Source organism: Leptonychotes weddellii, chromosome 11 (genome assembly GCF_054177405.1).
Source record: "Leptonychotes weddellii isolate Sample4059 chromosome 11, ASM5417740v2, whole genome shotgun sequence".
Classification (NCBI taxonomy): domain Eukaryota; kingdom Metazoa; phylum Chordata; class Mammalia; order Carnivora; family Phocidae; genus Leptonychotes; species Leptonychotes weddellii.
This window is the reverse complement of record NC_138379.1, coordinates 42,356,416-42,370,705: the sequence shown is the minus strand read 5'-3', so window position 1 is coordinate 42,370,705 and position 14,290 is coordinate 42,356,416. Positions and strand designations below refer to the sequence as shown.

Here is a 14,290-nt window from a genome sequence, read left to right as displayed (position 1 = left end):
TCATCTGAACTATTATAAAATTTAGTTTTATAGGGGCGCCTGGGTGGTTCAGTGGGTTGAGCGTCATGACCTCAGGGTCATGGGATGGAGCCCCACATGGGGCTCTGTGCTCAACACGGAGTCTGCTGGAGGTTATCTCCCTCTCCCTCTGCTCCTCCCTTGTTCGTATGCTCTCTCTATAAAATAAATATTTTTAAAAATTTAGTTTTATAAATTAAAAATTATAAAACAATTGGAATGCAGTACAGAACACCTCTTCCATCACCATCTTACCTCTAAATCTGACTTTGGCCCTCAACTTTTTGACTGTGGGAAAACAATCAATGCTATTCCTCTCTTCTACAGACCTCCACATTTCATCACTTATTCAGCACTTAGAAAAGTTGTGGAAGCTTGGCTTAAATTCTAAAGGTTAAGTCCTGTGCTTTATATCAGAAACAAAACAAAACAAAACATGATTATATACAATTCTTTGAAAATCTGAATAGGCAGCCTCTACCATCTCATAATTAATAGAACAAATCTTTATCAGCAACTACTATGTAAAGCACTGTCTTTTAGCAAAGCTAAGAAATTTGTCTAGCTAACTCTGGGAAACAGGAATTTATAACATAACTTTGTAATGTTTTAATTTTTATAATGACCTGCAGTTTTTATCATCAGTAAAAGAAAAATTAAGAAAAATTTTAATGGTCATTGTCAAATAAACACTCTGGGAAAAACAAGAAAAGGGACACCTAACTTACATAAAATAAAATCTCTAATTTTCCTCAACAATTTAACAATAATACCTATCTTCATAACTAGGCTAAAACAGTGTCAGAGGGCTATCATTCTAAAACTACAGGGGCGACTGGTGGCTTAGTCGGTTAAGCGTCTGCCTTCAGCTTGGGTCATGATCCCAGGGTCCTGAGATCGAGCCCCCGGCATCATGCTCCCTGCTCAGCGGAGAGCCTGCTTCTCCCTCTCCCTCCGCTGCTCCCCCGCTTGTGCTCTCTCTCTCTCTGTCAAATAAATAAATAAAATCTTAAAAAAATAATAAAAATAAAATAAATAAATAAATAAAACTGCAAAACCAAAGAAAGAAAAAGACATCAGCTGATAACACAACTGAGAAAAGAACCAAGTCCTTTGACATTCCTGTGGAAAGTAATTCTAATGTCTAATAAAAATGCATGTAGGGGTACCTGGGTGGCTCAGTCATTAAGCGTCTGCCTTTGGCTCAGTTCATGATCCCAGGGTCCTGGGATGGAGCCCTGCATCGGGCTCCCTGCTCAGCGGGAATCCTGCTTCTCTCTCTCACACTCCCTCTGCTTGTGTTCCTGCTCTCGCTATCTCTCTCTTTCAAATAAATAAAATATTTTTAAATAAATAAATATGCATGTAATTTGTTATAAACTGGTTTTATCCATTACAAATTGTGGCTTATGATTATCATTTCTAAATCATTTCCTCCTCTGCCTGCTTTTAAAAATCCCGGAAGTTTCTTTGTTGCTTCCCATAATATTTTTTCGTTATACAGAATATGGTAAACCAGAAGTTACAGCCAGCCCCCAAACTACAACCACAAAATATGCAAACTACAGCCTACGCTGAGGGATTTCTGAGGTTAACAGACACAAACCCTTTTTTTTTTCAAAGAAAACAAACCTCAGACAAAAAAGCATTAAACATCCTGAAACAGCCACACCAAAAATGGAGCTTCTTAGAAACAAAGCCCTAATCTAAGAAAGACATTTCCAGAACTGATAAGAGTGGGGTAGACAGGAAAATACATATATAAAATAACAACCAGCCTTAACTACAATTCAGACCATGAGTGACCTGGTTCCTCTCCCAACAGAGCTCCCCTACTGCAATGTGGGTTGGGGACTGAACTAAAAAGGTCACACCATAGCTCTGCTATTCAATGATTAAGCCATTGCTTCAGTTTTCCCAAATCTATAACTAAAAACAATAATCTCATCAATGGTGTGACAGCAGGCAGAAGATATGGATTCTAACAGTTCTTTCCAATTTGCCAGGTGGCAATGGACAAAAAATTATATTTCAAGTAGGGCTGAAAAAATTTTAAAACTCTTTAAAAGTACACTGCAAAACTATAAAGTCACAAATATTAATCATTACCATCAGTCAAAAGTGATGGAAAGATTATCTCTCATTTCTAGCTCTGACTCTTTAAATTCTGTGACCAATATTAACGAACACACACTCATATTATGTTTTGCCAACTAGGAATAGTTTAGAAGCCAAGGAATCCCACACTCACGGAGGAATGAAGCTTAACAAGAGGAACCTCCATAAACCTTCTTCTCCCTGCTTAGGACTCTCAGCACTCCATGAAAACTCTACTTTAGGCTAACCCAGCTAGTTCCACCTATACAGTAGATCACAGACGGCCCAGCAAAATCCTGACTTGACTTACCCATCACACTAAGGAACAAAAAAATATTACTAACCTGGCTACCTTTAACAGAAACTATGACAGATCCCAAGTATAAAATATTATACTTAAAGTCTCAGATATTAGACCTTAGTATAACATCTGAGAAACCTGATGATCTAAACTATACCTGTTCCCATCTTACTTCCTGGAGTCATATCTGATCCTCTAGGAGCATACTGAAAATAGCTTGAGAGCTGGCACATGCTCTCATTTTCCACCATGACAGGACTCTGTCACTCATAAACCCAGTCCAGGGGTTCCATATACTCCAAACTAAAATCAGTTACCACAGGACATCTGGAACACAGACATTTGTCCATTATCTGCCTCACTTAGTAACTTTTGAAACTAAATCTAAAAATCTGGCAATGATAGCCTATGTGTAATCACTGAATTCCCTAAGTCACCGATTTCTAAAAGGTTAAGTCTTTCTCTCTTTCACTGGATCCTATGCCATATCCAGCAGGTTCCCTCATGTACACCCAGGTTCCTGAGAGACCGCTAAGACCCCTTGACAGTAATTCATATCCAGGGATGGCAGAGGAATTGAGGAGCCAAGCCAAGTCCAAGAATGCCATCCACCAGAGTTAGCCAGAAAACAAGCTTATAAAAGGATACAGAACTGGAAACGGGCTTGCCAAAGGACGCCTTAGGCAAAAAAAAAAAAACTGTTTCTAATCTAGGAGGGAAGGAAGGGCAGAGCAGAGTCTTAAGAGAATTTGGTTTAAGCACCAAACACTGTGATTTAGGATTTCCTCCTAAGAAGAGAGGAGCAAGGCTCCAGTGCCATTCAAGTAAAATCCACTTACCTTCAATGTGATCTTCCCTACCTGAGGGAGTACAAAGTGGGGTTCTCTCATGTTTAAGAATATACAAAAAAAAAAAAAAGAATATACAGTCTCTCCAATTAAATTTAGCATGTAATTAAAAAATTTTTTGTATTTTTTTAAGTAGGCTCCATAACCAATGTGGGGCTTGAATTCATGACTCCAAGATGAAGAGTTGCATGCTCTATCCACTGAGCCAACCAGGCGCCCCAGCATGTACTTTTAACTGCCTTGGACTGCTCTGTTTTCTGTGTATTGATCTCTTCTCTTGATTTCTCCTCTGCTCAACTTTAAAACAGGAAATATGTGACCTAACTTAGGAAATCTTCCCCTGATATAGCAACCTTGACCTCTGGAAGTTATCACAGACGCTTGAGGTAAGCTACCAGGATTTGAGTTTTGCTTCAGCTAGGAGTCTAGGATTCAGAGCAGAGATGCCTTTATACAATGACCATGAGAGAACCTGCATAAAATTGAAAGACTAGCAGAGGAAAATAAAAATAAAATAAAAATTATCTTATACTGACTCCCTGTTTGAAACTGGCTCATCAAGCTTTTTATAGCCACTTCATCTCTGGAAAGAGATAGCCTCTTTTTTTTCTTTTATATAAGATATCCTTAGCCATCAGGGATATGAAAATCAAAACCACAATGATACATATTCACACCCACTAGGATGCCTATAATCAAAAATAAAGTTAATAAGCATTAGTGAGGACATGGAGAAAGTGGAACCTTCCTTCATACACTGCTAGTGGGAATGTAAACCGGTATAGTTGTACTGGAAAACAGTCTGGCAATTTCTCAAAAGGTTAAACACAGTTGCCATATGACCCAGCAATTCCACTCCTAGGTATATGCCCAAGAGAAATGCAAATATATCTCCACACAAAAACATGTACAGGAGCGCCTGGGTGGCTCAGTCGGTTAAGCGTCTGCCTTCAGCTCGGGTCGTGATCCCAAGGTCCTGGGATAGAGCCCCACATCAGGCTCCCTGCTCAGTGGGAAGCCTGCTTCTCCCTCTCCCTCTGCCGCCCCCCTGCTTGTGCTCTCTCACTCTCTCTCTCAAATAAATAAAATCTTAAAAAAAAAAAAAACATGTACACAATGTTCACAGCGGCATTATTCATAGTAATCAAAAAGTATAAACAGGGGCGCCTGTGGCTCCGTCATTAAGCATCTGCCTTCGGCTTGGGTCATGATCCCAGGGTCCTGGGATCGAGCCCCGCGTCGGGCTCCCTGCTCGGTGGAGAGACTGCTTCTCCCTCTCCCACTCCCCCTTGCTTCTGTTTCCTCTTTCGCTGTGTCTCTGTCAAATAAATAAATAAAATCTTAAAAAAAGAAAAAAAAAGTGTAAACAACCCAATGTCTATCAACTGATGGATAAATAAAATGTGGTATATTCCTACAACAGAATACTATTCAGCCATAAAAAGAAATAACATACTGATAAATGCTTTAACATGGATGAACCTTGAAAATGTGCTAAATGAAAAAAGCCAGTCACAAAGACCCTACAGGACTCCATTTTATGAAATGTTCAGATCAAGCAAATCTATAGAGATCAAAAGTAGATTAGTGGTTGCCCAGGGCTGAGGAGCATTACAGAGTTGGAAGAAAATGGGGAGTGACTGTTAATGGGTATGGGTCTTGGGCTGGGGGGGTGGGTAATGAATATATTCTAAAATTGACTATACTGATGATTGTACAACTCTGTAAATATACTAAAAACCACTAAACTGTACACTTTAAGTATGTGAATTATATGGTATACGAATTTCATCACAATGAAGTTGTCTATATATAGGTATATATAAGAAAGAGAACATACACATACAAGTGATAAAATAAATGGAGCAGAATGTTTATCAGTGAATCTGGAAAAAGGATGTACTGAAGTTCTTTGTACTATTCATGTCAATGTTCAGTGTGAAATTATATGAAATGAAAAAGCTAAAAAAAATAAGATATCCCTCATGAAAATCACACATAGTATTCTTCTTTAACATGTAACAGAAACCTGCACCAGAAGAACTGCCATAATGTCTGCTCCTGCCCCTGCCAAACAAATATTTTACTTGTCCCCTCTACTCAACAGATTACTGCAAAGCATCACTCAAATAGCAGAAAAGAAGAATGACATATGGCAAGGGAGAAAAATATTCTCCAACCTTCTCATGGCCTCAGTTTCTTCATCTGTAAAATCAGAAGGTTATATAATCTCTTGAACCATGCTTCCACACTCGATATGCCATGAATTTTAGGTTCTAAATTCACTGCTCAATATGGTTAAGGAGGAATATGATCTCACCAGTCCTCTGACTTTCCTAGTCAGTAAGCATTTTTTCTCTCTTCTAACTGATATTAAGAGATGATTTCAGTATATTCTCAGTATTCTAAATAGACTCATACAGTACACTGGCCAGTCTCCTATCTATGGCCCCAAGCCCTTCTCTTCAATTCTTGGCAAAGCCCTCTGCTCAGAACCTGGGAAAACTGGAGTAGTGGATGCATGAACCAAGAATACATCTCAATGCTAGGTGCAGGTCAGTTCAGAGGAACTTAAAAAGATTCCGAAGTAAGAAATAGGTCACAAGTATTCTGGAACCTTAATTCTCAGGCAGAGACAGGGAAAGTTAAACTCAGGAATCCCATCTCACAGGAAGCCTTCTCCTGCAGTCACTGGTGGCGACCACAAAAAGAAAAAGGGGAAACTAAGACACCCAGGACATCCACGCATCAAAGGGGTAAAGAGGGACTGGACTCTACTACCATCTGCCTCCCCACTTAGGATGAGCCAACAGGAATGGAAAACATAAATCAAAGGCAATTCTTACAGATTTGCTTATCTCTCTGACAAGCTCAAAAAGCTAACAAGCAGACGCTATTTCCTAAAGTTGGCTAAACTTATGATTCATTCATTGATCACCTCCCCCTCCAACCCAAAATACTTCAACTAACCAGAAAACAATTTTCATACCGTCCTCAGTTCCTTGCACAACAAATAAGCATATGACTTGCCTAAATACTTAAGTCTGAAAGAAAGGGGAAGTGGCAGGGAGAGAATCCTATACAATCCAGTGATTTGAGTTTATATTCAACACAGCAAGCTCTATGCTTATTGTTGCAACATGAGAATGAATCTTAATCCTTCTCCACAAAACTAGAAGGAACAAATAAGTGTCTTTGATTTGCCTGTTCTGGATTCCCTTTGTAAGAGTATAGAAGTTATCTGAAGTATAGAACTTAATTTGCATAGAGAGAACTTAGACTCCTCAGTATCTCCCTAAAGACCTGGGTGCAATTCACAATTTCTTACAGTTTCACTTACTATGACATCATCAGTTTGAGAGCTATAAGGCCAGCTATGGAGAGAAAATGCACCCTGGAGAGTCTCAAGACTGACCTGCATAAAGCTATTTGTATTCTGTTTTTATTTTATTCAGATTCCCCCTGGGTAGTCCAGATTCCCCTACCAACTCACCAGAAATGAAATGAAGGCAAAAAAGAAACCCTTCAATCAGTGCCCATTCGAACAAAGGCCACCTACTGAATAAATGGTCTTGGCATTCCACTACTGCAACCACATTTAAAAAGACAGAAAAAATACTCTTTCTTCACACATTTTATACAATTGATTCCCCCTTTCTTTATTCTCCCAATAAGCTTTCACAGGGATATAATTTTAGCTTGCTGAAAAAACAGATAATTAACAGATATTCACTAAAAGAAAAGTAACATTTTTGAGTGTCTACTTGATGAAATGCTTTTTACTTACATTCCCTTTTTTATAGATGAAGATCCCAGCAGAGTTATCAAACTTGCCCCATAGTCACAGAGATAGCCAACATATTGCAGAGGGTAATATTTAACTGCAAAACCCATGTTTAACTGCAAAACCCATACTCTCACTAACACATCACTTCCCAGCTTCATTCTTATGCTTTACCATTTGCAAACCATTCTCTTTATTTTCTAAAATCAAATTTCTTTTTTTTAAGATTTTATTTATTTATTTGTCAGAGAAAGAGAGACTACAGGCAGGGGGAGTGGCAGGCAGAGGGAGAAGCAGGCTCTCCGCTGAGCAAGGAGCCCGATGTGGGACTTGATCCCAGGACCTTGGGATCATGATCTGAGCCAAAGGCAGACGCTTAACCGACTGAGCCACCCAGGCATCCCTAAAATCAAATTTCTATATAATTCAGTAGACACTCAAAAGCACAGCATAAAAAAAAAAACACTTGTGTATTCCACCACTTTAAAGTTTCTTTTACTGGGGAGAACTGTGTTATTTTTAGTCTTTCTCAACATGTTAATGTTTTCTGAAGACCCAACCATGCAATGTGTTGCAGTTTAGTGTAAGAGAAGAGCACTAAACCAAAAGTCAGGCAACTAACTAACAGAATGTAGGCCCTACTGTCCTTCCTGGGGCTCATTTTCCTCTCTGAGGTCTCTTCCAGCTCCAACATTATGAACCAAATTCCAACAACTACATCACAAAGTCACAAATTTAATAAATATGAAACATAGATGAAAAACTAACATCTGTATTATAAGAATTTGAAGACCTAAAAAAGTGATCTTGAAACAATAATGTTGCCCCAACAAAAGGCCTAGTATTAAGAGCATTACTGCTTCATGATTTTTTTTCTCCATCTAGTATTAATTTGAGAAAATATTTGTTCTGACCTTGATAAAGGTCACCAATTTATCGTGTTTTTTAAAAGATGGTCTATTGTTGTCATTTGAAGTATGCACCTAAATTTTTTTTCATAAGAAACATTGGAATTTCTCCAGTGACAAAAAAAAAACAACAAACAAAAACCCTGACCTATTATCTCCGAAGCAAGGTAAAATTAGTCAATAGCATAATCACTTTCAGGAAACTTTGGTGAATACATCATGACAAAACACTGGAAAGGAAGATCCCTCATCAAATCAGGATGATACAACAAACCTCCACGCACATGAAACCTGCAAACTGGACACTCCAGACAAAAACTTTTTCAAAACTGTTGCAATTCAAAGGCTCCAATGACAGTGCAGTGGAATTCATGGGGATTTTACAATTATGACATTCTTCTTCAATTCTTGTCAATTTGATCTGGGCCCCATCTTCACTTTCCCTTTGAAAGATGACTTGAGAAGCATCACTACCCAACCAAGAATCTCCCCTTTCACTCACGAATGAAGCTGGTCTCCTAACAGCCACCAATTACTTTTCATAAAAAGAGGCATGGCCCCGTGGTGCAGGCCCTTTCTGGAACTAAGAGAGTTCTCACCCTTCTTGTTGTGGCTCAAGTTCACTTTATTACTTCATGTCCTATGAAACCAGGGGGCCCAGCCCAGGGCTGAGTTAGAACGGTTTTGAGGAACAGGCTTCTTGGGAAGAGGCCAGAAAAACTCACAAGTTTCTGTTTTGCTCTCCTTGTTGTTTTTTTTTTTTTAAAGTCTGGGTGGAACTTACTTTCAACTGAGATGTGGAATACCTTCCTCCCTCCCTAGCGGGTGTTCGACAACAGGCTTACCTTCATCTTGTACTAAGTCACCAGACAGAACCCACAACGCTTCCCCCTCCTCCTGGTCCCCTACTACAGGACCACAGCGCAGAGGGGCGTAGGGGCCGTTCGGACCCCTCCCGACTCAGAACCCCTCATCCCGCTTCCCCACCTCCAGCCCGACGCCCCCTTCCCCTGCGCCACCCGTGGGTCCTGCGCATCGGCCCTCGCCCAGCTCCCGGGACAAAGCGGGGAGGTTTCCTCAAGGGTCCCGGCCGCAACGGGAGCGGGGAAGCAGCCCCGGGCTCCGCGCTCACTCACCCGACAGCTCGTCCGGCTCCAGCCCGGTCTCGGTGTCCAACCCGCAGATGACAAAGTAGTCGGCGAAACGACTGGGCGCCGAGCCCCCTCCGCCGCCGCCGCCGCTCATGGCGCCAGGGCCGAGCCGGGCCGGGCCGTGCCGAGCGCGGAGCCCCCGCACCAGGGCGCCCGCCCACCCTCAGGCCGCCCCTCCCGCCGCCGCCGCCGCTACCGCGGCTCGGGCCGCCGCCCCCGGCCCTGGCCCGGTCCCCGCGGCCGCCGCGGCTGCCGTGACGGGGCAGGGGGGCACCGGGCCGCCCCGCGCCGCATCCTGGACGCCTTCCTCTCCGCGCCGCCGCCGCCGCCAGCCGAGAGCGCCGCGACCGGAGCGAGCCTGGAGAAGGGCGGAATGCGCGGAGGAGAGCCCCCCCCCCCACGACCCCCTCCCGCCGCGCCTGCGCAGGCGCCGTCGGGGAGGGGGCGGGCGCCTGGCGGAAAGGATGACGTGATGCTCTTCGGGCCCGAAGGGCCGCAGCTTCCCAGGCAGCCGCCGCAACGCGGCCGGCCACTGCCTGGTCACCCGCAACCGCCACCCCCTCGAGGCTGCGACTCCATTTGAGAGGATGAGAAGGTGAGGGATGAGTGGGCGCATGCCGCAGAGCTGAGACCCTGGTCCATGTTCTGTCCCCCCCCTACTCCTCCCACTGGAGGTCCCGACGTCTCCTTAACGCGGCCCTGTCACAGGGATGGGGTCGCAGGACTGAGCTCGGCAGCCCACCTCGTCCCATTTCCAGGCTAGACCTAGACCCCAGATAGCTCTTTCCCTCAGCCCCTGCACCTTGGCTTCCGTGCCCTGCCCTTTCCTCAGGAGAGCTGAAGATGCCCCCTTTTTTGGCGGAGGTGGATCAGCCAGTCCCATATTTACCTTTTTTTACAAATGGGGAAACTAAGGCTTAGAAAGAAACAAGGACTATATAGACTCTAAGAGACAAAACCCGGACAAGAATCCTGGGCTCCTCCTGGTCAGCTCCCAGCTCCCTCACCCACCACCCCAGGTAGGCCTTTTCCCATGCACCAGACTGTCCCCTTTTCTCTCCTGGAGCCTCCAGAGGCTCAGGCCACTTAGGAGCTCCCCTTCCACTTATGAGAATTTTCAGATCCATCTCTGAGCCGGTCCTCCTGAGAGAAAGTGGAGAAACTTGCCTCCTAGCCCTTGTCTTGGGACCCTCTGATTTGGTTTCACACAGAAGATAGGCAGGAAACTGGAGATCAGAAGCCAGGAAGGCAATATAGTATGATGGTTACTATCATGGGCTCTAGAAACAGAATGCTCAGATTTGAATCCTGACTTTGTCATTTACTATGCGACCTTAGGCACTCTCCAGGTGCCAGCAGTCATATTTTTGTGAAGATTACATAAGATAAATGTGCAAACTGGTAAAATGGTCATAATAGTGCCTGGAACATAGATGGCATACCATATTATTATAAATAATAATTTTTTTTTTTTAATTTTTATTCCAGCAAGAGGTTTGCTTTGGCAGGCTGCCACTAAGGACTCTGGAAAGCAGCTGGTTTCCCCAAGGGCCAACCATGGGTTTTCTCCTGAGTTCTCTCCTGGGTACTTCTCTCAAGCATTGGTTCCCTTGGGGAGGGTGGCCTGGAGGTCACAACCAACATCACTGGGAACCATAGCACCTGCCCCTCCCTGTATGTAACCTGCCTGAACTGATGGGACAAAAAGGAGAGGAGAAGAGGCACTGGGTGGCTCAGTTGGTTAAGCATCTGACTATTGATCTCAGCTCAGGTCTTTTTTTTTTTTTTAAGCAGTCCCTGTCCCTGCTCTCGAGACCTTTCCAGCCTAAGAGAGGAGACCAGCTTTTTTTTTTTTTTAAGATTTTATTTATTTATTTGACAGAGAGCACAAGTAGGCAGAGAGGCAGGCAGAGGGAGAGGGAGAAGCAGGCTCCCCGCAGAGCAGGGAGCCCGATGCGGGACTCGATCCCAGGACCCCGGGATCATGACCTGAGCCGAAGGCAGCCAATTAACCAACTGAGCCACCCAGGCGCCCTCAGCTCAGGTCTTGATCTCAGTGCAGGTCTTGATCTCAGGGTCGTGAGTTTAAGCTCTGCATTGGGCTTAAAAAAAAAAAAAGTGGGGAGGAGAAGGTAGCTTCACAAAGCCTATTCAGGATGATGCCCCACTCCATCCTGTATGTTGGGGACACAGAGGCAGTAGAGGGGCTCAGAGCTAAATAATTATACAGCATCTGGGGCATCTCCCCAGGTTGGGAGATGGTCAGGGAATGCTTCCAGAAGATGGTATAATCCAACATGAGTTCCAAAGGATCAAAGAAATTCCTCAAATAAAAAGGGAGAGAAAAAAGATGTTTCAGAAAGCATAGGCGACAACCAGGAGTGACAGATTAAAATGGTACATTCAGGCAACAGCAAGTAATTCATTTCAATGTGAAATGGAGAATTAAAAGGGGATGAAACCCCAGGTTGGGAGATGGTCAGGGAATGCTTCCAGAAGATGGTATAATCCAACGTGAGTTCCAAAGGATCAAAGAAATTCCTCAAATAAAAAGGGAGAGAAAAAAGATGTTTCAGAAAGCATGGGCGACAACCGGGAGTGACAGATTAAAATGGTACATTCAGGCAACAGCAAGTAATTCATTTCAATGTGAAATGGAGAATTAAAAGGGGATGAAACCAGGGAAAGAGGAGAGGGACAGAGCAGGAAAGGCTTCATATACCAGGCCAGAGAATTTATCCTGTAGAGTGTGTGTCAGGGGTGGTAACTTAGAGGAATTTGAGCTGGGGAATGATATGATCTGACCGACATCTTAAAATGACCACTGGGGGTGATATGGAAGAAGAGACTTGAAAAAGACTTAAAAGTCCTCAGTTTGAAAGTCCAGAGACTTTTTATCCGATGCATCCAGGGCAAGCAGGTGTTGGGAGATCTCTCACACTAACTCAACTCATAAAACACAAGTTTGAAACAAAAGCCCAACTGTATTAATTTGCCCTGGGAAATGTAACTGCTCAGAGGCCCAGAATACTCAACCATAAAGTGATCTCCTTCCCAGTAGGAAATACGTTTGGCAGAGTGATTGCTTCTTTTGAGAGTCAGAGAGAAAACAGAACTGGATGCTCTTTAGATTTAGTGTTTAAATCCCCACTCCTAGGCGCCTGAGTGGCTCAGTTGGTTAAGCGACTGCCTTCAGCTCAGGTCATGATCCTGGAGTCCCGGGATCGAGTCCTGCATCGGGCTCCCTGCTCAGCAGGAAGTCTGCTTCTCCCTCTGACGCTCCCCCATCTCATGCTCTCTCTATCTCATTCTCTCTCTCAAATAAATAAATAAAATCTTTAAAAAAAATAAAAAAAAATAAATCCCCACTCCTGCTTTTACTAGCTATGTGAGCTGAGGCACATCAGTTAACCTCTCTGGAATAAGAATAATCATTATTACCTTTCACAAGATTGCTTTGAAAATTGTTAAATTAATTTTTTTAAAGATTTTATGTATTTATTTGTCAGAGAGAGAGAGAGAGAAGGAGCACAAGCAGGGGGAGCGGCAGGCAGAGGGAGAAGCAGGCTCCCCACTAAGCAGGGAGCCCTATGCGGGACTCATCCCAGGACCCTGGGATCATGACCTGAGCCAAAGGCAGACACTTAACTGACTGAGCCACCCAGGTGTCCCTCTTAAATTAATTTTTAAAAATCAATGGAGGGGCGCCTGGGTGGCTCAGTCAGTTAAGCGGCTGCCTTCGGCTCAGGTCATGATCCCAGGGTCCTGGGATCGAGCCCCACATAGGGCTCCCTGCTCGGCGGAGAGCCTGCTTCTCCGTCTCCCTCTGTCTGCCACTCTGCCTACTTGTGCTCTCTATCTCTGTTAAATAAATTAATAAAAATCTTTTTAAAAAATAATCAATGGAAAAAGGACTTTCATATATCTGGGACATGATATACTCTTAATAAGTGGCATATTGGGACACCCATTTCACAATGAAGGACATGAAAGAGAGCAAGGGGACATTTGAGGGAAGATAATTCCAGGAAAGGGCATGAAGCCGAAGTGTGCCTAGAGTGTTCAAGGAGTTATAAGAAGGCTAGGATAGCTAGAAGCGTTGGGGTGGGAGGAGTGGTAGAAGATTGTAGAAGGTGTGGTGGATTTAGCTTGTAGTTCACCAAAAAATGTTTCTCCTTCCACAGTGTGTGGAGTTGTTCCTAGGAAGCAGCTGTCTGGTCATGGCAACTTTTTCCGGTCCCACTTGCATCTAGATGTGGCCACGTGACTAGTTCTCACCAATGGAATGTGTGCAGGAATTTATGTGTGTCACCGCTGGGTCAGGGTATTTAAGAAGCAAATAAGGCTTCTCTCTCTTTTTTATGCCTTCCACCAGCTAGAAGTAGAGGATTCTAAGGTTCTAAAGAATGGTAAAACAGGGGGTGCCTGGGTGGCTCAGTCGTTAATCGTCTGCCTTTGGCTCAGGTCATGATCCCAGGGTCCTGGGATCGAGGCCCACATCGGGCTCCCTGCTCAGTGGGAAGCCTGCTTCTCCCTCTCCCACTCCCCCTGCTTGTGTTCCCTCTCTCACTGTCTCTCTCTTTCTGTCAAATAAATAAAATCTTTAAAAATAAAATAAAAAAAAGAATGGTAAGACAGAAGGAGCCCGGATCTCTGAATCAAGCACATAGAGGAAAGGCTCCAGCTGACCAGGAATACCCACACTGGACTGTTCTGTTTTGTTGTTTTGTTTTTTGTTTTTATTTTTTTTAAGATTTTATTTATTTATTTGACAGAGAGAGACACACGAGAGAGGGAACACAAGCAGGGGGAGTGCGAGAGGGAGAAGCAGGCTTCCCGCGGAGCAGGGAGCCTGATGCGGGGCTCAAAACCAGGACCCCGGGACCACGACCCAAGCCGAAGGCAGACGCCCACCGACTGAGCCACCCAGGTGTGCCCACACTGGACTGTTTTGTGAGCAAGAAATAAACTTCAGTTATGTTAAGCCCCTGGTACTGTGGAGTTTATTTGTTAAGCAGCTATAGCACTACCATCACCAAAGCAGAAGAAGTTGGGGGTGGGGCGAAGCAGATTACAGAGAGCTTTGTAGGCACACTGTAAAGATTTGGCCTTTGTCTCTGAATAAACTGAAGAGTCACTGGAGAGTTTTGAATAAAAGAGAGTCATGACTTAGTTTAAAAGGA

The 14,290-nt window shown here is 43.8% G+C and overlaps 1 protein-coding gene and 1 long non-coding RNA gene across 3 annotated transcripts in view; one reads left to right on the top strand and one right to left on the bottom strand.

Annotated features, from left to right (window-relative positions):
* Positions 1-9,278, bottom strand: part of DENND5A (DENN domain containing 5A) — a 99,638-nt gene extending 90,360 nt beyond the window's left edge. The window contains exon 1 of one of the 2 annotated variants that reach the window (XM_081797379.1): positions 9,093-9,278. In XM_081797379.1, coding sequence (XP_081653505.1) covers positions 9,093-9,201 — 109 coding nt within the window. In that variant the 5' untranslated portion in view covers positions 9,202-9,278. The remainder of the gene's footprint in view (positions 1-9,092) is intronic. The other variant, XM_006728502.2, reaches the window with a different exon arrangement.
* Positions 9,245-14,091, top strand: LOC145716035 (uncharacterized). Its single transcript, XR_014138362.1, has 3 exons — positions 9,245-9,702; positions 10,596-10,692; positions 13,883-14,091. It is a non-coding gene; the product is annotated as an uncharacterized LOC145716035 (long non-coding RNA).
* The last annotated feature ends 199 nt before the right edge of the window (positions 14,092-14,290 follow it).